This window comes from Heteronotia binoei, chromosome 1 (genome assembly GCF_032191835.1).
Source record: "Heteronotia binoei isolate CCM8104 ecotype False Entrance Well chromosome 1, APGP_CSIRO_Hbin_v1, whole genome shotgun sequence".
NCBI lineage: Eukaryota > Metazoa > Chordata > Lepidosauria > Squamata > Gekkonidae > Heteronotia > Heteronotia binoei.
The window spans coordinates 244826544-244854392 of NC_083223.1; the positions used below are offsets into that span (position 1 = coordinate 244826544).

General features: G+C 47.7%; 1 protein-coding gene across 1 annotated transcript; it reads left to right on the top strand.

Moving 5' to 3' along the window:
- CHRNA2 (cholinergic receptor nicotinic alpha 2 subunit) lies at positions 1–27499 on the top strand. The gene is made up of 6 exons (XM_060250407.1): positions 1–401; positions 18066–18217; positions 20299–20343; positions 21807–21916; positions 24432–25521; positions 27114–27499. The coding sequence occupies exons 1-6, from the start codon at positions 329–331 to the stop codon at positions 27237–27239; spliced, it is 1596 nt and encodes a 531-aa protein (XP_060106390.1). The 5' UTR covers positions 1–328; the 3' UTR covers positions 27240–27499.
- Positions 27500–27849: the final 350 nt, after the last annotated feature.

Genomic DNA, 27849 nt, shown 5'->3' on the forward strand with positions numbered 1-27849 from the left:
TGAGCAAGAGAGAGCATGTTCAAGGTGAATTGTATCTGGAAGGAATTCTATTAGTGCACATGACTTCTGCACCACAGACAGCTTTTCCCATGGTGCCTCGAACACGACTCTCCAAGAACAGGCCCAAGTGATGCTCAGCTGTCTGCCCTCAATGGAGATTGCTGCTTACAGCCCTGCCCTGCCAGAAGGTGAACATACCGGTACATGCAGTTCCCATGTTGCTACTCAGCACAGACTTTGCAAATGAAAAGAGGCATTCTGGATTTTTTCTATCTTGGGAGAAAGTATTCCAGTGGGAGAGAAAGTCTCAACAGCTGCCTCTCAGAAGATGGATCTGCTTGCCAGCGGATTCCCAGCCCTTAAGAACATCATCACCTGCTATTTCCTGGTGTCCTTGTCAGGTAACAAAGGATGACTCTGTTTTCCCAATTCTGAAATTAGCTACCCTGTTGTCTAATCAAATCCAAGAGCCTTATTATGCAAATTAATGTGAAAAGTAGTTCAGAGTTCAGACCTTTATTGACATAAGAGCAATAGTGATTCACAATCAAAAGTAGGTACAAAGGCCTGAAATATAGTGAGAACAATACATAAACAATCAATTAAAAGAGCAGCCAATAATACTAATCTAGAGTAGACACCCAGCAATTAAAATACAGTAGTATGCCTAGATTTAATTTTATAGGCTTCTACTAAGAAGTTCACAACACATGTAGTAATATGGGGGTTAACATCTTCTAAAAGGTAGGATAGAATTTTCCTTTTAGTAAATACATTGTGTTGGAGATATTCAGCTAAAAATTGTCTACGTTGTGAGGCCAGGAGAGGACATTCTAAAATAATATGGGATATAGACTCAAGGACTCCTAATTCACATGGGCATAATCTATTTTGGAGAGGTATCTGTCTAAACCTACCATAGAGAACTGTTGATGGGAAGGCATTTAAACGCGCCAAAGTAAAAGTCCAACGATGGAATGGGGAGTCTAAAATAAAAAAATAATGGGGTATCTGCCCATGTCTTTGGGGTATACGTAGATTAGCTGCAGAGCAAACGAGAATGTGAGGGGAACACTTTTTGGTATTCGTGATCCATAAACCTTAGTTGGATTGTTCTTAAGATATATAATTCGTCACAAGAAAAGAGCGTCCGCCTCAATACGAAGTTTTTGTAGTTTTTGGGTAAATGTAGAGAGCCAAGTAATGCTATGCCTGTCTTTCATCAGGTAGTGTAATAAACTTCCTGAATTCGTTCTGAAATGAATTTTTAACCAGAATTTAAAAGCCATAATCCAGGCTCTGGTTTCTAGAAGGTGTAAAGTAATTAGTGTGACTCTGCAAGAGAATGCACAAGCAAAAATGAATTGGAAAGTAATGCCTGTTAACCAAAAAGAGGTTATTTTACAGAGGGGGGGAAAACCATTCTGAAAATGGAAAATGCCTTCAAAGGTCAAAGGAAATGTAATTTACCCGTGTAAAGGGCTTCTATTGCAGCTTTGAGTGTTGTACCAGTAATTGCCTATTAAGGTGCCCGAGCACTTTCTTGGGCCAATACTATGAGCTCTGGGCTCAGTCAATTTTCGGTGGCTTGTTGTCTGAATTCACTCTTTAGGCTTTCTGAGTGTAGCATTCTTTCTTCATTTTAAGAAAAAAAAAATGTGGCAGCCATCAATATGCATAGATTTTGAAAGGCCTCTGTGATACAACGGATCAGTTCACAACATGTGTAACATATGAGTTTTCCTTGGGCAGTGACAGAGGCAGAGCCAGCATGGTGTGGTGGCTTTCCAACTAGGATCTGGAAGGCCCCAGCTCGAATCTCCACTCTGCCGTGGAGGTAGGGTTGCCAAGTCCAATTCAAGAAATATCTGGGGACTTTGGCGGTGGAGCCAGGAGACTTTGGGGGTGGAGCCAGGAGACAATGGGGGTGGAGCCAGGAACAAGGGTGTGACAAGCATAATTGAACTCCAAGGGAGTTCTGGCCATCACATTTCAAGGGACAGCACACCTTTTTAAATGTCTTCCTTCCATAGGAAATAATGAAGGATAGGGGCACCTTCTTTTGGGGCTCCTAGAATTGGACCCCCTAGTCCAATCGTTTTGAAACTTGGGGGGTACTTTGGGGAGAAGCACTAGATACTATACTGAAAATTTGGTGCCTCTACCTCAAAAAACAGCTCCCCCAAAGCCCCCAAAACCTCCAGATCAATTCCCCATTATACCCTATGGTAACACAGACACACCATCCCAAGAGGAAGCCTTTCAATCGGAGACTGAAGCCTCCAGAGGTGAAAAGTCACATGGTCCTCTGGGGGCGGGGCTTCCCCCTGCCGAAGGAGCCTGGGAAAGCGGAAGAACCCCCGCTGAGACCTGGGGATTGGCAAGCCTACATAGAGGCTTGCTGGGTGACTTTGGGCCAGTCATTCTCTCTGTCTAACCTACCTCTGGAGGATTGTTGTGAAGGATAAAATCAAGAAGGGGGGGTGATGGAGCTGATTTGGTTCTCCACTGGGGACAAAAGCAGATAATAAATAAATGCAACTTAAAAGCAGAGAGTGGGTTTTTACTCACATGGCTAGGATTGTAAGCTTCCTCCAGCCACCAGTGGGGGATGGAGGGCATATGGTTGCTAGATCCACGTTGGAAAACTCCTGGAGATTTGGGAGTGAAGCCTAGAGAGGACTGGGACTTTGGTGGGTTACAATCTCCGTAGAGTCCACCCTCTAAAGCATCCTTTTTTGCAGAGGAATTTATCTCTGTAGTCTGGAGATGAGCTGTAATTCTGAGAAATCCCCAGGCCCCACCTGAAGGCTGGCATCCCTAGGTGGTCTGCAAATTAGAAAAGGTGCTTCCTTTTACTGAAACCAAAAGACATTTAGACTACCTGCTAATAACCAGAGCAACAATTTTTCACTATAAATCATAGCAAGACGCTCTCAGTGCCTCAGTAAAGGGCATCAACTAGTATTGGGAGGTTTTGAGGCTGGTTCTGTCAGGGAACTCCCTGAGACAGCAGGGGTTTAGGTCTCACAGAACTCCTCAGGCAACAAAAGGAGGAGCTGTAACATCAATTGCTGTATGTGGCCAATGGTATGGAGCCTCTGGATTGGGTGGCTGAGGTGTCAGCCCTAGAAGCAAGGCTTTTGATTCCTGGCTAGTCAACAGATCAGCTGCAATAGCCATTGCCTGATCTACTGTCTGTTGACTTTACCTGCAATGTCTGCCTTGGGAATTCTTCCTTTGTGCACAACTAGATGATATAACATCTGCAGGAACAACCGCAGCCATTTATTGAAGGAGTTCTCTTGCTTTAAAAATTCTGTGGGGCCTAATCCCACTTAAGACTGTGGTGCAAGGAGGAAAAGGGGGTCCTGTCTCCCCCCAATGCCATTTTTCAAGAGCCCAATCCCCTCAGGAATTTGGGCTCTTGAAAAATGAAATAGGGGCATCAGGAGCCACTCCTCCTCCATGCCACAGTCCTGAGTAGGATTGGGCCCCTGGAACACTTTTAAAGTTAGAGAGCTCATGTGGTAAATGGCTGTGGCCTCCTTGTGTTGTAGGGTCAACATATTGAGAGCTGGTTTGGTATAGTGGTCAAGAGTGTGAACTCTAATCAGGGAGAACTGGGTTTGATTCCCCACTCCTCCACATGCAACTACCGGAGTGACCTTGGGTCAGCCACAAGTTCTCTCAGAACTGTTCCTCTCAAGAGCAGTTTCTGTCAGAGCTCGCTCAGCCCCACCTACCTCACAGAAATGATTCTCAGGAATCATTTCTCATTCAGGACTGTGTAGTTCCTGCCTTTGATACTGGAAGTTAGCAAAAATCTTATGACTTTGTGTCAGTCTTTATGAGTTGATGTCAGATTTCACATGATCTGAGTTGAACAGTAACAACTGCTGCTGCCTTGTTGTGCCCTACATCTGAATTGCACTTCCAGTCAAAACTCAAGGGAAATCAAAGGCATGTATGTTAGTTTACCCCTTTGGGTAAACTAAACTTTGGGATCCATCCATCCACAATGGCATTGATGGTTTTAGGTATGACACTATGGAAATGCTGCCTGTTCTGAGGAGATGTGCTCCCCAAGTTGACAGACTTTGGTGTTTGGAAGGGAGTGTGTTTTGACAAGATCAGTGCCTGATTTGGAAAGGCACCATAGAGGACTCAGCCTTCTTTCCCTGTCTTTTCTCAGGAATTATTTCTCATTCAGGACTGTGTAGTGCTTGCCTTTGATGCCAGGAGCTGTTAGCAAAAATCTTATTTTGTGTTAGTCTTTATGAATTGATGTCAGTTCTCACATGATCTGAGCTGAACAGTAACAATAATGAAGACAGTCATTTTCTAAAAGAAGATTGACAGAGTGATTTGGGATGCACTGTAAGACACAGAAATTGTGTGGCAAATTAAAGACACTCAAAAGTCCAGCAATGGGAAGCAGGAATGGAATTAAACTCTCCTGCTCGGTTTAGAAGTCACACAAAACTACGATATTATGGATCTAACAATGTCAAATGTGATCTTTTGAATGCAGGCCACACTACAAATTATGGTTAAATACATCAAACTATGAAGATAGTTTCAGGAGGGTAGCTGCATTGGTCCGCAGGAGAAGGGCTGGATTCGAGTCCAGTAGCACTGTAGAGACTCACAATATTTTGGGGATATAAGCTTTTGAGAGTCAAAGCTCTTGTATCTGCTGAAGGGAGTTTTGACTCTCTAAAGCTTATACCTTGGAAATCTTGTTGGTCTCTAAGATGCTACAAGATTTAAATCTAGTTGTTCTGCATCAAACCAAAACCTGAAATGATGGTTTGAAGCTGGCTTACAAACCACCATAAGACGCTGCCCTTGCCATTTATTGGGTTACAGAGATGCCTCTGGCTGGCTAGAGTGGCTCAAAAACCAAACTTTTCTCTCTTTCCACCACTTCTGCAGTCTCCATTATCATTGAAACAAGAATTTGGCAAGGCCAAATAGGATGTGAATGAGTGTTTACAAGCCAGCTTCTGGTTTGATAAACCAACTTTCCTCTCTCTGAGCTGAGATGGCACCCTGGTTCATTCAAAATATTTGTCTGTGGTAGTTAATTTGTAATGGCTCATTAAAAAGAAGTTAAGCAAGTAAGGAAAATGCATGTGTGACCCACCTTTCAAGACAGACTTCAAGCGCAATGTACCCAAGAACTGTAGGATAGGTAAACTGTAAACAGTATTTAATGGGCATTGTGTTGCAGCTCATAACCCCGGATCCCTTGCAGTGTCACACAGGACAGTGAGGCATAACCCTCAGGTCACCCCATGGCCATATGTGATCTGAGATTCATGGCCCAGAAATCTGTTTGACAATGTAAGATATCTTGAGCCTCAGGTCTTTGATCACTTACTGCTTCACTAGAAAAGAGTGAGAGTTCAGTAGCGCCTCACCAAAGCTCATAAAAAGGTAAAGGTAATCCCCTGTACAAGCACCAGTTGTTTCCGACCCTGGGGTGACATTGCTTTCACAACATTTTCACGGCAGACTTTTTACAGGGTGGCTTGCCATTGCCTTTCCCAGTCATCTACACTTTACGCCCAGCAGGCTGGGTACTCGTTTTACTGACCTTGGAAGGCTGAAAGGCTGAGTCAACCATGAGCCAGCTACCTGAACCCAGCTTCCACTGGGATCGAACTCAGGTCGTGAACAAAGCTTGGACTGCAGTATTGCAGCTTACCACTCTGCACCACGAGGCTCTTCACAAAAGCTCATACCCTGCCACAAATGCTGTTAGTCTGTAAGGTGCTAGTGGACTCTTACTCTTTTCTATTGCCCCAGACAGACTAACGTGGCTACCTGTCCTGATCTACTGCTTCACTGGCACTCTTAAATTATTGGCTTTTACCCTATAATGTCTTTCCTATGATGTAGGAACACTACCTTGGTTGGAAGAGGGGAGGGGTGCTGTCCACCAGTTTTGCCTACCATTGCAGACCCCAACTAAGCTGTTCATGAGGTCCTCTGACCCCACCCCAGGAACAAAATCTCAGGAAGTTCAGCTGGTAGTAGTGGGAGGTGGAACATCCATGATCTCTGCTTTACTAAAGCCATTCATTATTTTTTGATCCATACTGCTGAGCTGAAGGCTCACTGTGATGGACCAAAGGAAGGATGAGAGGCATAAAGCAAACCATAGACAGTGAAAGCTATAACTTCTACAATTATAGGAAGCAGGGAATACCACCAGACCTACTGGAGTAAAGGGGTTTCATATTGGTGCCTCTGCAGTTCTTCACTTTGCACATAACAGAGCTGGTGGTGCACAGCCAGGATCCTCAGGTCACAAGCTCAAGACCTGTGGTGAACTCTTACTTAGGGTTGCCAAATTCCAGGTGGCACCAACTTGGAGGTCTATTACAGCTGATCTCCAGAACAGCTCTCCTGAAGAAAATGGCTGCTTTGGTGGATGGATTCTGTGGCATTATATCCTGCTGAGGTCCCTCCATTTCCCAAATCCTGCCTTCCCCAGGCTCCACTGCCAAAATCTCCAGGTATCTCCCAACCCAGAGTTGGCAACCCTACTCTAGCCACACACTTGCCGGGTCAAGAATGGGTGGCTGATACAAAGCAAATCAAACAGTTTGTGAGGCTCCTCCCTCTCCAGCTCCAGTGGTTTGCCCTCTGCCATCTTGCTGGGTGTCTTCGGTGGGTCTCTGCAGGGCTCAGAATGGGGGGCTTGTACCACCTTATTCTTCTCCTGTCTCCATGATCATGGCTCCTGCAGCATCCTGCTCTCCCCCTTGACCTTGCCCAGGAACCTACCTTTAAAGGTCCAAATACCCAACCTCTTGCCTGGGTGTACCCAGCCTCTTTCTGAGGGAGGGTAGTGATTCATTCCTCCCATGTCCCTCTTTCTAGGCCAGTGGCTGGCTCCTCCCCTAAGCTGCCCTTCCTCCTGCCTATTTGAAGTGTTGCCAACTTCCAGGTGGTAAAAAAAAAAAAAAAGGAGGGAGAGATTGTGAAAAGTAGCTGAGCACTGAAAAGCCAAATGCTGTTGCAGTCAAATCACTAATAAATCCTCGATTTCACAAATAGTTTTCAAAAAGGATCACTCTTGTGTCTGCATTTAAAATTTCAGAGCATGTTTCACCACATTGGCATTCTCCAAGACTGCAATGAAAGTTGAGCAGCTTTGAAGGTTAATGAATTGGACTGTGTTTATGTGACTTTACTGAAGTGATATTTGGATTCTTAGGTGAGATTGGGACTTACATATACATAAAAACATAGTGAGACATTTTGAAAAGTATTTGTGGAATCGAGGATTTATTAGTAATTTGATTGGGATATCCTTTGGATTTTCAGTGCTCAGCTTTAGGTGGTGGCTGGAGATCTCCAGAACTACAACTGGTCTTCTGATGATAGAGTTCAGTTCCCCTCTTGAAAATGACTGCTTTGGACATTGGTCTTTATGTCAGGGGTGTCAAACGTTTGGCCCATGGGTCTAATCTGATCCACAGAGGGCTCTAATCAGGACCACCAGCAACTGGCCATTGCCTTCTCCCTCACCTGCTTCCTTTCGTTGCCATTTTGAATTCTCCGCTGTGATGAGGCAGCCAAGCAAAGCAGCCTTTTGTTCTTTCCCTCTCCTCTCCCTCTTCCCAAAGGGAGGAGAGTGGGGGAGGAGTCTCAGCCAATAGAGGAGTTTGACTCCGTAGCTCTGCTGTGTGATTGAGATAGCCTGGGTTGTCAGGCTCTTTCAATCATACTGCAGAGCTACTGAGCCAAGCGTCTCTTCCTTCTGTTGGCTGAGGCTCCTCCTCCTCCTCATACTCGAGGGAGGGAGGGAAAGAGGAAGAGTTTCTTTTGCCCAGTTCCCTTTATTGATTCCCAAGAGAGATACAAAAAAGGACCTTTAAGACCAGCAACAGTTTATTTAAGGTATGAGCTTTTTGCCACCCATACACACACAGAGAGATAATTTTGTTGGCTTGTTTTGCCAAGACTCTCCTTGGTGCACCTGGAATTGCCTCGCCCTTTTCACTGTATTCATATCTTCATGATCCAGAAGAGCAATAACAACAACAAGGATAAGGTAGCCTGATAACCCCTCCTGACAATGTTCTTTGCTGCTCCCAAAGACATATCTGCCCAGGAAGAGAAAGAGTGGTGTCTATACACAACAAATCTGCTCGTCAAACAGCACTAATGAAAATGAATGAGGCTTAGTAAGCAAAGGCTTCCTTTGGGCTGCGAGGAGCCCGACTCTAATTTGCACCAAACTGTTGTTCTCATACAGAGCAGCTCGAAGGAGCTGAATGCATGGGAGTCTGTTTGCTCAGTGAATTGTTTGCTTCCTTTCCTCTGAGTATTTATTCAAAGACCCTTTGTCTATTTATTTATCCCAGTTCATTGCTTGCCCTGCACCTAAGTGCGGAGCAGATGCTAAGCAGAATGCAAAGAAAATTGATTGCTCACTGACAGAGAGGAAGAATAAAAGAATGCTAGCCATGTAATTAAGTCTCTTTTGCCATCTTTTCCTTATTACCAAACCACATAAGAAAGCAAAGTCAAGTTTAAAATAATATATATACCACTATGGGCATACATGTTCAACATTCTCTAATTTTGTATTGTATTGTTCTTATGGCTTTCTTTCTTTTGTGATCCACTTGCAAGAAAGGCAAACAATAAATGAAATTTAAAAAACCCCTATGAACCTACCCAACCAATGTGGTTACCTTCCGATTCCCTGCATTTGGTGTCTATTCCTTCTAAGATTAGGCAGGTGGCAATCTGGGAGAGAGCCTTCTTGTTCATGGCATTAAAACTCTGGAACTCTCTCCCAAAGGAGACTCCTCTCAATTTGACCATAGAGTTTCCAGTGTTTCCTAGAGCTACTCTGTGTCAGTTCTGGATTTTCCCCAGAAGTGACATGGTGGTACACAGGATGACATCCTCCCCATTCTTGCCCCACGTCTCCACCTCCAAGCATTGTAGCCATGAACAGATGAGAAAGGTCTTTCTATAAACCTGAGAAAAAGCCCAGGTTTGCAGAAAGATCTGAACCTTAATTTTTAAAAAAATCACTGGGGTATTAAACCCCCTCAAAATTATAGTAGCAGAGCTTGTAGCTTTAAGAGACAAATTCCCTCTGAGACTGTTGCTAGGCAACCACAAGAATATTGCTAGTTGAAGCCTTGGCAGGGGAGGGGGCAGGGCCCTTTCCAGGCTGTTTTGGCCTTTGAAGATTCATTGGGGCATGACATACACGTTCACCCAGGCTGAACTGCTTACTACTTTTTAATAGCAGCCACTCCACAAAAGCCAATGTGGCATAGTAATTAGAGTTTTTAAACTAGGATCTGGGAGACCCATGTTCAAATTTTCACTTAGTCATAGAAGCTCAATGGGTGACTTTGGGCCAGTCACACAATCTCAGCCTAACCTACCTCACAAGATTATTGAGAAGATAGTAGTATGAGAAGAGGGGGATGGTGTAAGTAAGCTGCTTTGGTTCCCCATTGTGGAGAAAGATGAGGTACAAATGAAATAAGCAACAAATATAGAGTCAAACTAAGCATGGCAGAAAACTCATGGCTGTCATGAGTTCACTGTTGCCATTTTACAAAGCATTTAAAATGCAGTGAAGCCCTGGGCCCTGTAGTGCGGAGCTCTTTCCCTTCCACCCTGTGCCTTTTCAAGTGCCAAAACAGCTGTAGGGGGGTGGGGGGCGGGAAGTGTCTTGGCAGTTGAAAGGGATGGAAGGAAAAAAAGTTTAGTTTCCTCACTGAGCAACTGAGCCTGGCCTTGTGAGTGGTTGAGGAAACAGCACAACTTGGCAGACTTTTCCCAGGGAGAGGATGCCAGGGGGAGGAAAGGAGGGAAAACAGAAGACAGGGTGGGGGAGGGGAGATAAACATAGGGTGGGTGGAAAGGAGAGGAGTCAAGAAAAAGCATAGAGTCATTTTTGCAAATGGGCTCTGAAAACTTGAGTATGTTTAGAAGTGGATCCCACTTCAAAAGTTTGAGAACTCTTCCTCTAGGCCATATTTCAGACCCAAAGTACCCCAGTTCTAGGGTTGCCAGAAACTCAGAAAATACCTGGGGACTTTCGAGTGGGGGAGAGATTCTGGGGGTGGAGCCAGGAGATTTTCCCATTCCCTAAAATAAATAAATAAAAATAAAGCAGTGCAGTTCTCCTGAATACAATCTTCATTTGTCACCCCCCTAGCAGCTGGCTGCTCTCTCTCTTTCTCACATACAGTGGCACACAGCAGGGAAAATAAACACAGTTTGGAAGCCCACACTTTGTGGTCTCACTGGGGCAATTTACTCACCATGGGAGTTATTGACTGCTCTATGCTCAACCCAGTTTGTCAGACTAACACAGGGAAAAAACAGGTTGCTTACCTGTAACTGATGATCTTCGAGTGGTCATCTGTGCAGTCACACACATGGGTCTTGCCGCAGGCAACGGATCCATACCTCGGAGCTCCAATAGCTCGTTTATAACGTCTTTTGGCGCGCTTTCCTCCCGCCCTGGGGAGCAGGCAGTTTCTTCCAGCCGCCACTGGCAAGACTAGAAAGGTTAAAGCAAGAAGTACCAGAGGCCAGCAGCGGGGAAGGCTGGGTGGGCGTGTGTGACTGCACAGATGACCACTCGAAGATCATCAGTTACAGGTAAGCAACCTGTTTATCTTCTTCGTGGTCTCTGTGCAGTCCCACACATGGGTGACTAGCTAGCTAAGAGTCCTGGAGGAGGGTGCTGGAAAATAAAAAGTTAGTCACCTGACCCATACCAAAGACTGTGTGGTATAGGAGTATAAGCGGATGCACTCACCTCCATTTCAGTGAAAGATGGATCTGAGGACCGCTTGTCCGAAGGAGGCGTCACGTCTCGCACGAACGTCCAACGCGTAATGGGAGACGAACGTGGAGGGAGAGGACCAGGATGCGGCTGCACAGATGTCCTCCATGGAGACGCCGTGCAAGAAGGCCGAAGACGTCGAGACCGCTCTAGTGGAGTGCGCCTTAAGGCCTTCGGGCAGAGGCTGCTTAGCCAGATCGTAGCACAGCCTAATAGCACTCACTACCCATTTTGAAAGTCTCTGGGTAGAGATCTTGTGTCCCCTGCAAGGGTTTCCGTATGCCACAAATAAATTAGGGTCCTTACGGAAAGGCCGTGTACGATGGAGGTAGAAGGATAATGCTCTTCTTGCGTCCAAAGAATGCAAGGCCCGTTGTCCCTGGTCAGTTGGGTTGGGAAAAAAAGTCGGCAGAGAGGTTGCAGTCGACAAGTGGAACTGGGAGACAACTTTAGGAAGGAACGCAGGGTCCGGTCTCAGGACAACCTTTTCCTTGTGGAAGATGGTGTAAGGAGGATCGTGGCGGAAAGCGCATAGGTCACTTGCCCGCTTACCAGAGGTGAGGGCAACGAGCAACGCTGTCTTCCAGGAAAGAAGGTTGAGGTCTATGGTGGCCATGGGTTCGAATGGTGCCTTCATAAGCGAGGAAAGAACTAGGGATAAACTCCAAGTTGGAACAAGAGGTTTAACAGGGGGATTGAGGTGCAACATGCCCTTGAGAAAGGACTTGGACAAGGGATGAGAAAAAACTGTCTTGCCGTCTACCGGATTGTGGAACGCGGAGATGGCGGACAGATGAACCTTGAGGGATGAGTAACAGAGTCCTGATTTCTTCAGTGAAAGCAAATAGTCCAGGATCATATTGAGAGGTACCGATTCAGGAAGTAGATGGTTAGTAGCCGCGAACGAGGAGAAGCGTTTCCACTTCCTTCGGTACGAAAGCCTTGTGGAGGGCTTCCTGGCATTAAGAATAACGTGTGCTACCTCTGCGGAGAGGTGGGAGGTCGAATTCTCCATGCCGTAAGGGCCAGAACCTGAGGGTTGTGGTGCAATATCTGACCGTTGGCTTGGGAGAGGAGGTCGATCGCGAACGGGAGACGACGGTAAGTGTGATGAGATAACTGGAGAAGTCTCGTGAACCATGGTTGCCGTGGCCACCAGGGGGCTACCAGGATGCAGTCCGTGCCGTCTCGTGTTATCTTCATCAACACCCGAGTTAGTAGAGGGGTTGGTGGGAAGATATAGTGGAGAGGACCTGTCCATCTGTGTAGGAAGGCGTCGTTCCGCCTCCTGGAAAAGTAGCGTGGACACTTGGCATTGTCCTTGGAAGCAAAGACATCCACCTTGGGTGTTCCGAAGCACCTGAAAATGGCTCGAAGGTAGGTCGGATTGAGGGACCATTCGTGGTCGTCCAGACGAAACCTGCTCAGCGAGTCGGCCAGAACATTGTCGACACCTGGGAGGTGAATCGCGGTCAGGTAAATGTCGTGCTCCAGGCACCATTCCCAGAGTGAGACGGCTATACGGCAGAGCCGGAGCGACCTGGTTCCTCCCTGCTTGTTGATATAGTACACCGTTGCCATGTTGTCCGTTGAAATTTGGACATGGCTCCCGTTGATCAGTGGGAGAAAGGATAAGAGGGCCCTGTGCACGGCAATCAGTTCTAAGCAGTTTATGTGCATGGCCCTCTCGGAAGGGGTCCAAAGGCCTCTGACGGTTTTGTCCTCTAAGTGGGCTCCCCATCCCCACTTTGAGGCGTCCGTTGTCACAACAGCCACTGGGGGTGCCGGTAAAAATGGCATGCCCGCGAGGAGGTTGCTGGGTATCGTCCACCACGTTAGGGATGAAAGTACTCTCTGGGGGACCATAAGTAGGACATTCTGCGGTTGCAACTGAGGATGGTAAGCTCTTACAAACCAAAGCTGTAGTTGTCGCATCCGTAGCTTGGCAAAGTGGATGACGGAAGTTGTGGCAGCCATGAGGCCCAGCAAGCGTTGTATGATGAATGCCGACTGGTAAGGCTGATGCTGAATCGACTTGGCTAAGGTGATGATAGTAAGTGCTCGATCCCCTGGGAGGAAGGCACGGTGGAGAGAAGTGCGGAGGAGAGCCCCTATAAACTTGATGTCTTGGGTGGGCTCGAGATGGGATTTGGATGCATTCACCCGAAGCCCTAAGGAATCGAGAAGAGAGAGTGTTGTGCTGATGTTGGCCTGCAACCGACGCTGGCTTGGTGCTATGAGGAGCCAGTCGTCGATATACGGGAAAACTGTGATGTTTCGAAGTCTGAGAGCCGCTGCCACCACCGCCATGCACTTGGTGAATACCCTTGGCGCAGTGGAGAGGCCGAAGGGCAGGGAGACGTACTGGAAGTGGTCTCTCCCCACAGCGAATCGCAGGTACTTCCGGTGCTGAGGTCGAATTGTCACATGGAAGTAAGCGTCCTGAAGATCTAGGGAAGCCATCCAGGAATCCCTGGGGATAAGAGGCAGGATGCCCTGTAGGGAGATCATTCTGAACTTCCTGTATTCTATGAATTTGTTCAGCTTCCGAAGATCGAGGATAGGGCGCTTCCCTCCATCCCGTTTGGGGACCAGGAAGTATCTTGAGTAGAATCCCGTCCCTCGGTGTTGAGGAGGAACGGGTTCTATGGCATTCTTCTGGAGCAAGTCCAGGATTTCCTGCTGGAGGAGTGCAGATGGAGGGGTGGCTATGAAGTGGTGGTGGTGTGGTGGCGAAACGAACTCTATTGCGTAACCTAAACGCACGATGGTAAGGACCCAAGAGTCGGTGGTGATGGAACTCCAACGAGGGTAAAAGGGGAATAGTCTGGTCTGCCCCTTGGGAGAGTCAAAGAGACTGTTTGCCTGTCTGGGACTGCTTCTTAGAGGGCTGAGTCCGTGGCCTCTGATGAAAGGGCTGTTTAGGCAGGGGTTTCCTTTTCCAGAACTCCTGAGATTTAGGCGATCGTTGACGACGCTGAAAAGATAGCTTCCAGGGTCTCTGCCTGTTAGAGGGCAGGGAGGTAGGTTGTGTGACGCCGAGGCGTTTGGCTCTCTTACGGCCGTCATTGACCGAAGCTAGGACCTCGTCCGTGGACGCATGGAATAGACCCAGGCCATCGAAAGGAAGGTCCTCTATACGTTGCTTGATATCTGGTTGAAGGTTGGTAGAGCGGAGCCAGGCATGGCGACGTAAGGCTACCGATGTCGCAAACACTCGGGAGGAACAGGAGACCGCATGGCGAATGGAGTTGATCTGTTGTTTGGAGACACGGGAAAGCTCAGAGACGAGAGACGAGACCGCTTTCTGAGAGGAGTCAGGCATGGATGTGATATGCGGGGTGATCTGGTTCGCCAGGTTGAAGGTGTAGGCAGCAAAATAGGCCAAGTAATTGTTCAGCTTGGAATTAGTCGAGGAGAAGCTATAGATCTTTTTAGCCAGAGTGTCCAGTTTACGGCCCTCGCGGTCAGGAGGAACAGGGTGGCGAGATTGTTTGTTCTTGGTGGCCGAATGAACAACGATGGAGTTGGGCGCCGGGTGGGAGGCGAGGAATTTGCAGTCAGCTGCTTGAACCCTGTAAAGGGAATCCAGGCGTCGGGAAAGCGTAGGGATCGAGGCCGGCTTATCCCAGGCTTCTTGGAGGCCCTCCAAGTGTACAGGGAGCATAGGAAGCGAAGAGCTGTCAGGGAAGTCTGAACGGACTAGGTCATGTACCACATCCGAGATCTTGGGTGAGTCAGAGGACATAGGAATGTTTAGTGCGGAAGCCATAGTTGTTATGAGATTAAGGTAGGCCTTGGAACTGTCAGATGGTGAGAGCCTAGGAGGTTGGTCCGATGCGGGGGAGGCTGGGGCCTCCTCGGAGTCGGAGTGATCAGAAGTGTCTCTGTCAGAAGTCGAGAGTGGATGCTGTGGTGACTTGGGCTCGACAGGTGAAGGGTCCCGAGGGCGTTTGAGAGGCGAAGCAGTCGGTTTAGAAACCGATGCGGATGCGGTTCTAGGAGAAACCCGGTCCCGAGGACGGACAGGAGGCTGCAGAACATCGTGTGGATCGGGTGCAGTCTGGGAGTCGAAAGTGTCTCGGTTCCGAAGGGCTGCCGCATCATCTCGGGTGCGTGGAGTAGGCTCCCGTCGGGGGGAATAGTAATGTTGGTAATCCCCATAGCGATCCGGAGACAGGTGACGGTGCAAAGGAGATCGCTGATCGCGTGCACGATAGTAGTCGCGGGGTCCGGGAGAATAATAGTCCCTGAGTCGAGGCATATAGACATCTCTGTGAAAGGAGTCCGGATCGAAGTCAGAGAGATGCCTGTAGCTGTGGCGCGAAGGCGAACTCTGGTACCGATGGTAACGTGAGTAAAGGCGAGGTGACGGAGACCGGGATGGAGAGCGGTCTTGTCGATAGTCGCGATAGTAGTCGCCGTACCGGGACCGAGAGCGGTCGCGTCGAAAGTCATGGTAGTCCTCCCGATGTGGAGAATTGGGAGGATGTCGGATCGGAGACCTGGGACGGAGCGGAGGATCTCGGATCGGAGACCTAAGACGAAGCGGAGGATCCCGGAGCGGAGACCTTGGGCGAAGCGGAGACCGCGAGCGAGAGCGGGGCCGCGGAGATCGAGATCGGAGCCGATGCGAAGAGACCTGAGTAGAAGATTCGACAAGCAGTGGGGTAGTATTGTCCTTAAGCAATGGTGCTGTGGAATCCCTGAGTACCGGAGTTGTAACGTCCTTCAGCACTGGCGTAGTGATGTCGAGGAAGGATTCCGGTCTGAGAGGTGGAGCCTCGGAGTCGAGGATATCGCTGGGAGGAAGGCTGTGCACCGAGGGCGATCTAGAGCCAATCGGGATAACTTCAAGAGAAGTTTGAGTGAGGCTAGGCATTTCCGAGATGACGTCAGAAGGAGCTGAAAGTTCGATGGGTAGAATCGGAGTCGACTGCGCAGAAGCCGCTTGTGCCGCCGAAGCAACTGATTGCGATTGCGCAGCCGCCGAGGCCGATTGCGCAGCCGTAGCAAAAGCGGAAGTACTAGGGCGCGCGGAGGTAGAAGCTGACGGGTCGTGCTTCTTAGGCGCCAAGGTGCTCGGACTGGAGGTTTTCGGAGCCGAGTATTCGCCCTGACGGGCTTGTTTAGGCGCCTTATGCCCCTCAGAGTGTTTAGAGGCCTTTTTGTCGGACTTATGTTTCCTAGGAGCGGTAGGAAGGGCCGACGCTGCCGAATCTCCCGCTCTAAGTGGGGGAGGCGGCGGATCTGAAGTAGACATCCCGCGGAGAGAAACTCAATGAGGAAGCTACGAAGACGAGCCGCTCTGTTCTTACGCGCCTGCTTACCGAAGCAAGCGCAGTGGTGACAGTTATCGGTTCTATGGGATTCCCCCAAGCAAAAAAGGCAGAGCGAGTGACCGTCGGATGACGGGATTTTAGCAGCACACTGCCTGCACCTTTTGAAGGTGATTTTCCCTTCCATCCGTTCCGGACAGGGGAAGGAGGGAAGGGAGAGACGGGGTTGGGGGGGGGGGGGTAGAAAGGAAAAAAGGCAAAAGCGCAGAAGTCGGATCTACCTTTTTTTTTTTTTTTTTTTTTATAATATATATTAAAGGGACGAAGAAAATAGAAAAGGAGAAGTAAGAGAGATAGTACGATACCAAGAGACGAGCCAGAGGAGGAACGCAACGAGGTAGGTGTTGTCCGGGCGGCGGAAGGGAAGAAACTGAGTGGAATGGGCGCTCTCCCCCCGCTCCAGGCATGCGCAGTCGCTGCCTGCTCCCCAGGGCGGGAGGAAAGCGCGCCAAAAGACGTTATAAACGAGCTATTGGAGCTCCGAGGTATGGATCCGTTGCCTGCGGCAAGACCCATGTGTGGGACTGCACAGAGACCACGAAGAAGATCCAGAGGTTACTATTTTAGTGTGCAAATGGCTTCATAAGGGACTGTAAAACAAATGGAAGTTCTGGGCTCCTTCCCTTCCCTTTCAACAGGCACACTGTTCTGCAGGCTCACCCCACCCCCATTCAGCCTGGCTTGAGATTTAAAGGCACACACACGTTTCTAAAAGCAAATTGTTCCCAAGTGTCTTCTTAAGCCTTCTGAGGTTTGAATGCATATGGAGGCTGTTGGGGCAGAGCTTCCCTCTGCTGGCCAGCTGACTGGGGGTGGAAAGAACCTGCCAAACCAGAAGATCCCCTGCTGGGACCTGGGAATTGGCAAGTCTACCCAGTTCAGGTCTCTGTTCCCCTGATAATAAGTTCTACCAACTGAAAATCAGTACCGTATCTAGAAAGAAAGACTGTCACACAAGAACAAGGAACTAGAAATATGGAGAGTGTTGTTCACTACAAAGACGCCATCTCTGTGAGTCTGCAAACGAGATCTTCTCAGACTTTGCAAAGCAAAGCAAGACTTTGAAGGCCCATAAAATATATGGCCTGGAACAGAAACAGCCAAGTTGGCGGAACAGCCACCTCATTAGCTAAAGAGGCTCCATACATTGTAAACTGGCAGCATCATTAGTTGTAATTTGGCTGAGAGTTTTGGTCTTGGTGGGCCTCTACTGCGGAATTGGACTCGCACTTCCTTAGCTGCCAGCATGCTGTACAAGTGTGGGAGTATGTTACTTTACCTCACAGTGTTAGAACAACTGACCACCTGCAGACTTGATGCAGCAGGGAGGATCTCCTATGGCTTGCTGATTTATTTGCCAGATGCTGTAGAGGTTTATGTGTGTGTGGAGAGGACTGCACACCAACACACGCATGCCTTGCTGTGGAAATGGGCTATATATTGTGACTATGTGTTATGGCTTTCCAGGTGAGTTTCAAAAACAAGGGTTCATCAGAAATTCAGGACTGATGGTAGATGTTGTACAACTCAAGAGCCATACTGGGAAATCACACCAAGGCTGCAAAGGTATAACAGTGTTTATTTTTGTTACAGTTCACAAGGCCTCAGCCAGGCATCCACCCTGGAAAACCCAAGCCCAGCCTTTCAGAGGAGCATGCCCATCTTGCCTCTTTAAGCAAAAGTATCTCTTACCAACAAACATGGAATCAGTGTTGTCATACCAACCTCTAGGCAGGGCCTGTCGTTCTGGAATTACAGATCACAGAGAGCAATTTCTGTGGAGAGAATGGCATTTTCAGAGGGCAAACTTTATGGTATGCCATAAATTCTAGGTGAAACCCCTCTCTCAGTTCCCCTCTTGTGCTCTCCATCTGTTTCAGGATGTGCCCTAGGCCGGACGCAAACCCAAGCAGAAGAACGGCTCTTCAAGTACCTTTTCACAGCCTACAACAAGTGGTCCAGGCCAGTCCCCAATACCTCAGATGTTGTTATCGTCAGGTTTGGGTTAGCCATTGCTCAGCTGATTGATGTGGTATGTATATCATTAGACACTAGTCCAGTCCAATCCAAATATCTTTATTGGCATAAATGATACTAGTCCTCATGAGGGTTGAGTCAAAATTGCAATTCTGTAGTTACAATTGAAAACACCTCCAGACAACTAGGGGAGCAGGGCAAAAACAGACAAAAATATTCACATATTGAGGGTGGTATGATGCTGTTTGTTGCTAAATCCGATTGGTTGCATACTGTCATGACATCATCATATGATGTCTACAAAACTAAGGTCACGTTCTCTGGAGGAAAACCACAGTGGCACTCTTCCAGTTTGGTGTAGTGGTTAAGTGTGCAGGCTCTTATCTGGGAGAATTGGGTTTGATTCCCCACTCCTCCACTTGCACCTGCTGGAATGGCCTTGGATTAGCCATAGCTCTGGCAGAGATTGTCCTTGAAAGGGCAGCTGCTGTGAGAGCCCTCTCAGCCCCACTCAACTCACAGGATGTCTGTTGTGGAGGGAGAAGATATAGGAGATTGTGAGCCGTTTTGAGTCTCTGATTCAGAGAGAAGGGCAGGGTATAAATCTGCAATTCTTCTTCTTCCTGCCTTAGGCTGGAGCATTCTTCCTACCTGGGGATGCTAACTTCCAGATGGGGCCTGGAGATCACCCAGTCTTACAACTGATCTCCACATGAAAAAGATCAGTTTCCCTGGAGCAAATGGCAGCTTTGGCAGATGGATTCTGTGGCATTGTGCCCTTCTGCGATCCCTTCCCTCCAAATTCTGCCCTCTCCAGGCTCCACCCTCCCAAGTCACCTGAGTTGGCAACCCTACCCCCCCCCCCCATTTAAGTTGCCCTTTTTTGCTCAGTGGAGCGGCTGGATACTGGCCAGTACTTAAAGAAATAAATACATAAATTGCTTCTGGGAGAGCAGCAGGCTGAACAGACAGCCATTCAGGAAGTTTGTGGGGGGATGTCCTCAAGAAATACTTCTCTCTCTCTCTCTCTGAACTTCTCCTGTCTGAACAGAAAACACCAATGGTCTGATTCAAGCAACTTCTAAAGGCTTTTTCTGCCCCACCCCCCAATGGCTTGCTCAGCACCTGGCTTGTTTGCTTTTAGATGCCTAGAGAACACTTTGCCATTTGCCCAGGCATTCCCTTAACCTTTTACAGCTTTGTTCCCTTCCTTTTTACCTGCTGCTTTTCTTGCTTTGCTGCTGCTTTAGATTGCTGTTTTTATTCTGCTGCTTTAGCAAAGTCATTATTGACTGTCGGGGAATTCACAGCCACTAGAGTAGTTGGCTTGAAAAGGGGATCAGACAAATTAATGGAGGAGAGGTCTATCAGTGGCTATTAGCCCTGGTGACTAAATAGAACCTCCATGTTCAGCGGCAGTAAACCTCAAAACTTAGGAAGCAGGGGGCAAGCTTGTTCCTGTGTCCAAGGGTACCTAGTGGGCCACTGTATGAGACAGGATACTGGTTAGGCCATAGGTCTGATACAGCATGGTCGCTATTATGTCATGACCTTCTTTGAGCATGTTTCACAGGTTTTGTTGTAAAAAAATGATCACATATCCAGTTTACTCAGAATAATCTGGAGGACGATGCAGGAAAGTTAGTACCTCATGAATGGAATGTCAAAACTCTGTTCTCATATAAGCTCATCCCATTATACATCTGTATTTTGTTGCTGAATGCACCCTGGAAGATAAAACCAGCTGCACCCTTCAGAAAGCGAAGACATGCGTTTCTCTCTAGATACTATGGAAAGTGCCATAAACTGACTGACAATAAGAGATCCAAGTGGGCAGCCGTGTTGGTCTGAAGCAGTGGAACAAAGTAGGAGTCAAGTTGGACCTTTAATAATAAAACTTTGTTGGTTTTAAAGGTGAAACTTGACTCCTACTTTGTTTGACAATAAGAGAGTTTGGTTGAATTTGGTTTCTCTCACCTGTGGAGGGATGCCACTGTGTATGGAGATCCAATGCAACCCAACTCTCTTATTTCCCCTATTGAGCCCTGAATGTTGCAATAAAAGCAGTCTGGATTGGAAACTTCCTGTTCTGATCAAAGCTTTTCTTCTGCTTCTCCCCATTTCCCACCCATCAAGGATGAAAAGAACCAAATGATGACCACCAATGTTTGGTTGAAACAGGTGAGTGAAGGGGGAAGGATGCATTCAAGCCATGTTGGAGGCTGGGATAGGGTTGCCAGGCTGCAGTCTGGAACCCCTGGGAACATTTGGGGGGTGGGAACAGGTCACCAGCATTGCACCAGGGCACAATGTCATTTACGGGGGAGGGAGGGAATGAAAGTGACATTATGATTTCAGGCAAGGATGCTCTAGGATTTGCAAAAACTCAGTGATTAGAACACAGCATTTTTGGGAACTCCTAGAATGCCCAGTGGCATGACACCTGTATTTGCAGGAAGTAATGTTCTGTGGTGGTAGCACACCACAGAATTTGCCTTCATTTCCCTCCCATTAATAATAATAATAAATTTTATTTGTACCCCGCCCTCCCCCGCCGAAGCAGGCTCAGGGCGGCTAACAATACGGTGACCAATGGTGCACCAACAATAAAACAGTTACACTAGAAACATTAAATTAACATTAAACTAACCTTAAAAGCCTGAATTAAAACAATTAACTAAAACATTTTATGACGCTATCCTTAACACTCTTCTAGTTGATGCTGATGGCGGATTTTCAGTTATTCATAAGCTAATTTAAAAAGGGTGGTCTTGCAGGCCCTGCGGAACTGATCAAGGTTCAATGACTGGCAGGCAGCAGTGGGGATTACTGAGAGGTCTCCCACTCTAGCAGGAGACTGGGCAGCCCTTGGCAGACCAGTTGCTGCGTGGGCCCATTTTGATCTGTGGCTCCCTCCAATTTCCCTCACAGCTTTTGGAGGATCTCCAAAAAACAAGAGCAGGAAGCTGCGAGGGAAACTGGAGGGAGCTGCAGATCCAAATGTGCTCATGCAACAACTGGTAGGGAATTGATCGCTTGAGCTGGAGAAAGTGGAAGCCAGGGGGCGAAGCAACTGTTAGTGAGGAATCGGTTTGAGGAAACAAGAGTTTCAGCTTACAACCCTGTTGCACACTTACCTGCAGGCAAAATGGGCAGAGGGATTTGCCTGGTGCCATGTTTGTTGAGCAGATGCCAGGCAAACACGTCGCTGTTCCCTGAAGCTTTCTGTTGATTTGTTACCGTACATCTCCTCTGTTCTGTCCCCCTGACTGGCTGTCTCTTCCTCCAATTGTATGCCCCAGGTCCAAAATTGTCCTTTTAAGAACTCAGGCAATTTAGAGTGTTACTAACTGCTCCCCCCCGCCCCCAAAATAGGGTACTGTTATGTATGTATGTATAATTATTGTTGCACTTTAACATTTTTGTATTTAATAGCTGGAGCCGCTTGTTGAGGCAGGCTGAAAGTGCCGGGCTATAAAAGCTTTGAATAAATTATCATAATAAAATGAATGGAGTGTAACATTGAGTCAACATACATAAGATGAGTGAGCTACAAGGTTTACCTTAGGATGACTAATACTCTCAGAAAGTACAGGTGAACTGTCTGAATCCCTGACCATTAAGGATAGCTTCTTGGCCAACAGGAGTGGAATGACTACAAGCTACAGTGGAATCCAGCTGATTTCGACAACGTCACTTCAATCCGGGTGCCATCCGAAATGATCTGGATCCCGGACATCGTACTATATAACAAGTAGGTATATAACAAGTGTGCCCTGACCTGGATAGCCCAGGATAGCTTGATCTTGTCACATCTCGGACGCTAAGCAGGGTCAGCCCTGGCTAGTATTTGGAAGGGAGACCTCCAAGGAATACCGGAGCCATGTCTGTTGCTTCGAAAACCCGATAAGGTTGCCATGCCAGCTATGACTCGACGGCAAAACAAACAACAAGTGTATAGCAGGATTGTGCTGATGTATAAATTCAAAGGGAGAAATGTGGCAGATAGAAATTTCTCAGGTTCATCTCCCAGCATCTCCAATTACAGGTTCTCAGGGAATGAGTGCTGGGAAAGACCCCTTCCTGCCAAAGGCCTGGGAGAGTTCGTGCCGCAGAGCAGGCCACACTCTGCCCCATGGACCAATGGCCTAATTTCACACAAGGCAATTTCATATTTGCTTATTTTATAGACACCTTGTATTAAATGCTGCTTAAAACAAAAAAACTTTTAAATGTTTTGATGCCCTGGCCTGGATAGCGCAGGCTAGTCTCATCAGACCTTGGAAGCTTAGGCAGGGTCGGCTCTGGGTAGTCCTTGGATGGGAGACCACCAAGGAAGTCCCGGGTTGCCACATAGAGGCAGGCAATGGCAAACCACCTCTGTTTCTCTCTTGCCTTGCCAATTCCAAGGGCTTGCCAGACGCCAGCTGCAACTTGACAGCACTTTTCACCACTAGAGTTTTGACATTCACTGCCTTGGGTGGAAAGGCAGCCTAGAAATGGTTTAAATCGATAAACATGCCCCCTCTCATGCTGAAAACTGACAATGTGCTTGGGTGAACTAGATAGCTTGCAGATTCCAGGCAGTTGTTTGCTGAAAGTGTGTCTATGTATATATGAAGGGCTTTGACGGTAAGAGATCTGAACATTCATCCGCTCTGTGTACATTTTAAGAGCATTTTATACAAAGACATGACATGGGAGCAGCCTGATCTCATTTGGGCATGATGTCTCCATGTTCAGAGACAGCATATCTCTGTGCATATGATACATAGGACCCAAAACAGTACAGGCCTGATGCCTTCATGCCTTGATTGTGGTAGGGTTGCCAACCTCCAGGTAGCAACTGTAAATCTCCTGCTATTACAATTAATCTCTAGGCAGCCAAGATCGGTTTCCCTGGAGAAAACAGGTGCTTTGGAGAGTGGCCTCTATGGAATCATACCCTGCTGAGGTTCCTCTGTCCCCAAACTCCACCCTCCCTGGCCTCCACTCCCAAAATCTCCAGGTATTTCCTGGCAACCGTAATTGTGGGCTTCCCAGAAATGTCAGTCTGCCAGCTGTTGAAAACTGGGTGCAAGGCCAGACAGGCTGCTGTTCTGTTCCAACAGGGCTCCAGAAGTGGCCTTGAGCAAAGCCTGTGAATTTGCCGGCACTAATTTTTTCCCTCCTGATTTTGGCATATTCTTGAGCATAAGGACTGGTTCAAAAAGGAGAAACTAGAGGGGGGGGGGGGAAGGACAAGTGGGCCACTGGCAACATCCAGTGAGTGCCTTGCCCAGTCATGCCATACAGCTGTCACAAGAGACAGTACCACATTTTGGGGGAATACCTGAAAAACATTGCCTTGTGGAAAGAGCAATGCATAATCTCAGCAAGGGAGTGCTTAGCCGGACCATTTTCACACAAGATTTTGACTAGAGAGCAAAAGCTATGGTGGGGTTGCCGCTTCCTCTCCTCATTTCTTATACTTCTGTTGCCATCAAGTGGTACTCATGAGTAATTACACCATTTCTTCCAGTTCTGGCTAAGATCTATCAATTTCAAAACAAGAACTAAATCTACATGATACCTTTCGTTAGAACCACACAAATTGACAGCAAACTCTGTGCAAGCTTTTGGAGCTCCAAAGAAGTCCTCATCATATAGTTTCTTGACAACACGGTATCAACCCTGATCGTGTGTGCGTCATCCAAGGGATGCAAGCAGGCAATTAGTTTCACTTTACTGCTGGTGCAGTGTCACTTTACAACACATTTTCTGGGAAGCTGAATTCCATCCATTCTTTGTGCTTTCACAGAAATCTAGAATCTATCTCAAATTGCCTATATGCCAAATGAGAAACACAGATCCTTTGCAAGGTGAGAGCAATAGAAAGCACCATATAGCCTCTCTCTTCACTGTAGATTTGGAGAGGGGTTTTTTTTTTTTTCTTAATGTGCAAGAAGACAGTGTGGTGGTAAATGCAGGGGGAAGTGATGACTTGGAGCACCTTACAATGATGGATTGCTGCTAAGGTTTGTGTTGCTTAACCACACTTTGTAAAACGCAAGCACAGTTTTTCTTCTTTTCTTGCTGTATCCATGCCTATCTATTTAGGAGACCGTATCATGTACCCGAGGAATTGGATTCTAGAGCCCTCCCCCCCTCCCCCCCACCCCAAAAAGCTTATGCCACTACATCTCTGCAGGTCTGAAGAGTCACCAGTCTTTGGGTTTCTTTACAGCCCCATCTTCTCCTCCCACTAACATTCTGCCTCTTTCTTTTAGCGCAGATGGGGAATTTGCAGTGACCCACATGACCAAGGCACATCTCTTCTCTAATGGCAGTGTGAAGTGGGTGCCACCGGCCATCTACAAAAGCTCCTGCAGCATTGACGTCACATTCTTCCCCTTTGACCAGCAGAACTGCAAGATGAAGTTTGGGTCATGGACCTACGACAAGGCCAAGATTGACCTGGAGAGCATGGAACGCCACGTGGATCTGAAAGACTACTGGGAAAGCGGGGAATGGGCCATTATCAATGCTGTGGGCACCTACAACACCAAGAAATATGATTGCTGCACTGAGATCTATCCCGATATCACATATAGTTTCATTATTCGCCGGCTGCCACTGTTCTATACCATCAACCTCATTATTCCCTGCCTTCTCATTTCCTGCTTGACCGTGCTGGTTTTCTACTTGCCCTCTGACTGTGGTGAGAAGATCACCCTCTGCATCTCCGTCCTGTTATCCCTGACCGTCTTCCTCCTTCTCATCACCGAGATCATCCCGTCCACTTCTCTGGTCATCCCACTGATAGGCGAGTATTTGCTCTTCACCATGATCTTTGTCACCCTCTCCATTGTCATCACTGTCTTTGTGCTCAACGTCCACCATCGCTCGCCCAGCACCCACAAGTTGCCCCGGTGGGTCCGTACCGTCTTCCTGGATTTTATTCCCCGCTGGCTTTTCATGAAACGACCGCCGGTGCTTACTCCAGCATTGAGGGTGGCCAGCGAGGAGGTGATCGGGCAGTACGACATGCCTCCTGTCAATCTTAGTACATCACGGTGTTGGCTGGAGACAGACGTTGACGATAAGTGGGATGATGAAGAGGATAGCAATGAGGAGGGGATGCGTGCTGGCCGGCTGCCCCTCCAAGGTGCTTGTCACCACCATTGCCTCCATTACCGCTACACCTGTGCCCGTCACCTGGGAAGGGGGTTTGTGGAAGTGGTGCAGCGTCCATCCACCAAAACAGAGAATATGTCGTCATCTGACCAAGGGTTACTGCTCTCTCCCAGTATCCTGAAGGCCCTGGAAGGGGTGCACTACATTGCCAATCACCTGCGGGCTGAGGATGCAGACTTTTCGGTGAGTCACTGGTTTTTCAGAACTGCCTCATTGGATTGGAATCATGGTGCATCTGGTCCAATATCTTGTTCCCTATAGAGACCAGCCAGATATCTCCAAAACCATTCAGTCATAACAGGGTGGAAATGGCCTCCTTCTGTTGTTGGTCCCCAGCACCTGAGATTCTCGAGGGGTACTGTCTATGGCAGTTCCACCTGGGTTAAGAGCAGTCAGTAGGCCTGCCCTTCAAGGATTTGTCTAATCTGCTTTGCATGCTGAAGGCCCCAGGTTAAACCCACCAGCATCTCCCATTAAAGGAATCAGGCAAAAGAGCTTGGCTTGAGACCCTAGAGAACCACTGCAAATCAGAGGAGACATTACTGTGATCGGCCAAATCCGATTCTGCATAAGGCAGATTCATGTGTGTTCAAGAAGGGATGTAAGTGTAAAGGGATCGAGCAACAGAAGAAAACCACTTTCCTGTCCTCCAGCAATTGCATCTGGCCAGCTGCTCTGGAAAACAGAACACTGGACTGGATGGAATCTTGGACTTCCCAGCATAGCAGTTCTGACAAGCATAATGTAACTGTCAGATTACTGGCCCAGTGCTATCTGCCATGCCAATAGTGGCTTTCCACATGCTTGCCTGATCTTCCATGAGATCTTTTCAGCTGGAGATGCTAGAACAGGGGTGGCCAAACTTGCTTAATGTAAGAGTCACATAGAAAAAATGTCATATGTTTGAGAGCCACAAGACATGAATGCCAGATGTTTAAGAGCTGCAAGACAGGGAGCCATGATATGGGAGGGAGGGAGGGAGAAGTGGAAAGAAAGCAACTTTAATTTTAAATGTATGCTGCTGGCTGGCTTGGAGAAGTGATTTAAAGAGAGAAATGCCTTCTCCAAGCCAGCTGATGGGGCGGTGGCTCAATTTTTATTTCAAGCACTCCTGAACTGCCATCCTCTGCTGTGCCTGCATGCATATTTGTATGGGGCCTACAGGTGGGGAGCAACAGGGGAAGACACGACACTGCAGCAGCAAGCCTGATCCAGGATATCTGGCAGTTTGTTCTTCTAAGGAGCAGCATGAGGATTTGGGGGGCAGGAGGGAAGGGATTCTCTCCAGCTGCAGCTAACCCCTACATCCTCTTCACAAGCCATTGGCCTTGCATGTGTCAGACTCCTTGTCTGGAACAGTGTGGCACCTCACCTGTGTAATTATTTTTTTTTTTAACTTAACAGCATTTTATACTCTGTGTTGGAGGATGGACTTTATAGCATTCTACCCTGCTGAGGTTCCTCCTCTCCAGGCTAAATCTCTATCATTAAGAACATACCAACATAAGAGAAGCCATTTTGGATCAGGCCAATGGCTCATCCAATCCAACACTCTTGTGTCACACAGTGGCAAAAAAAAAATTTCTCACCCTGGAGCTTGCAACCTCCAATCACGTCCACCAGTAAATATGGACTTGGCAAGGCCCAAGTTGAGTCCTGGGAGTATTTCAGCCTAGGCAAAAGTAATGCTAAGGGAACCAGGCCCAGGAGAGCAGCAAATTTAGGGGAGGTGTCCTGTTTCCTGCTTAATGCAACAAGTGCTCATGTGTTCCCAGGTGAAGGAAGACTGGAAGTATGTTGCGATGGTGATAGACCGCATCTTCCTCTGGATGTTCATCATTGTCTGCCTACTGGGGACAATTGGACTTTTCCTCCCACCTTTCCTGGCTGGCATGATCTAGCTTCCATGTGTTGCTGAGGAGCAGCCCACTTCCTCACAGAGGGCAACGCCAGAAGAGTGACCACAGCAACCGCCACACTAACTCTTCTTCTCCTGCCTGATGGCTCCCACAAAGCTGTCATCATCAAGAGGATCCCAGATCAGAAGCATCTCTTGCCTGAGGCTCCTTACCTGCAGTTGGAGCCTTTCTCAGCTAGTAGAGCCAGGCTTTAAAAAGAAAACTGTATAAACAATAGGGACTGGGAACTTGAATCATCTTTAAAAATTAAAACTTGCTTCCGGTGCAGCTACTGTAGTCGGTGGTGCAGGGAAGGAAATTTGCAGACTGGCGAAGAGCCTCAGCTTGCTAAGAAAACCTTTTATGAGCTGCTACTGATGATGTATGCATTTATTACATTTTTTTAAAAAAAAATCCTGCCCTTCTCCCAAGAAGCTCAGGCAACATACATCATTCTCCTCTACGTCATCCTCACCCTGTGAAGTAGGTGAGGCCGAGAGTGAGTGACATACCCAAGGTCACCCAGCGAGCTTCCATGGCAGAGTCAGGAGATGAATTTGGGTCTCCCAGATCTTAGACTGGATCCAAATGATGACAATTCTCCCTGTGCTGC

Coding starts and splice junctions, on each gene's coding strand:
- CHRNA2 (XM_060250407.1), top strand. CDS start 329: ATGGATCTGCTTGCCAGCGGATTCCCAGCCCTTAAGAACATCATCACC. Junction 18,218..20,298: donor TTGCTCAGCTGATTGATGTG/GTATGTATATCA, acceptor CCACCCATCAAG/GATGAAAAGAACCAAATGAT. Junction 25,522..27,113: donor CTGAGGATGCAGACTTTTCG/GTGAGTCACTGG, acceptor ATGTGTTCCCAG/GTGAAGGAAGACTGGAAGTA.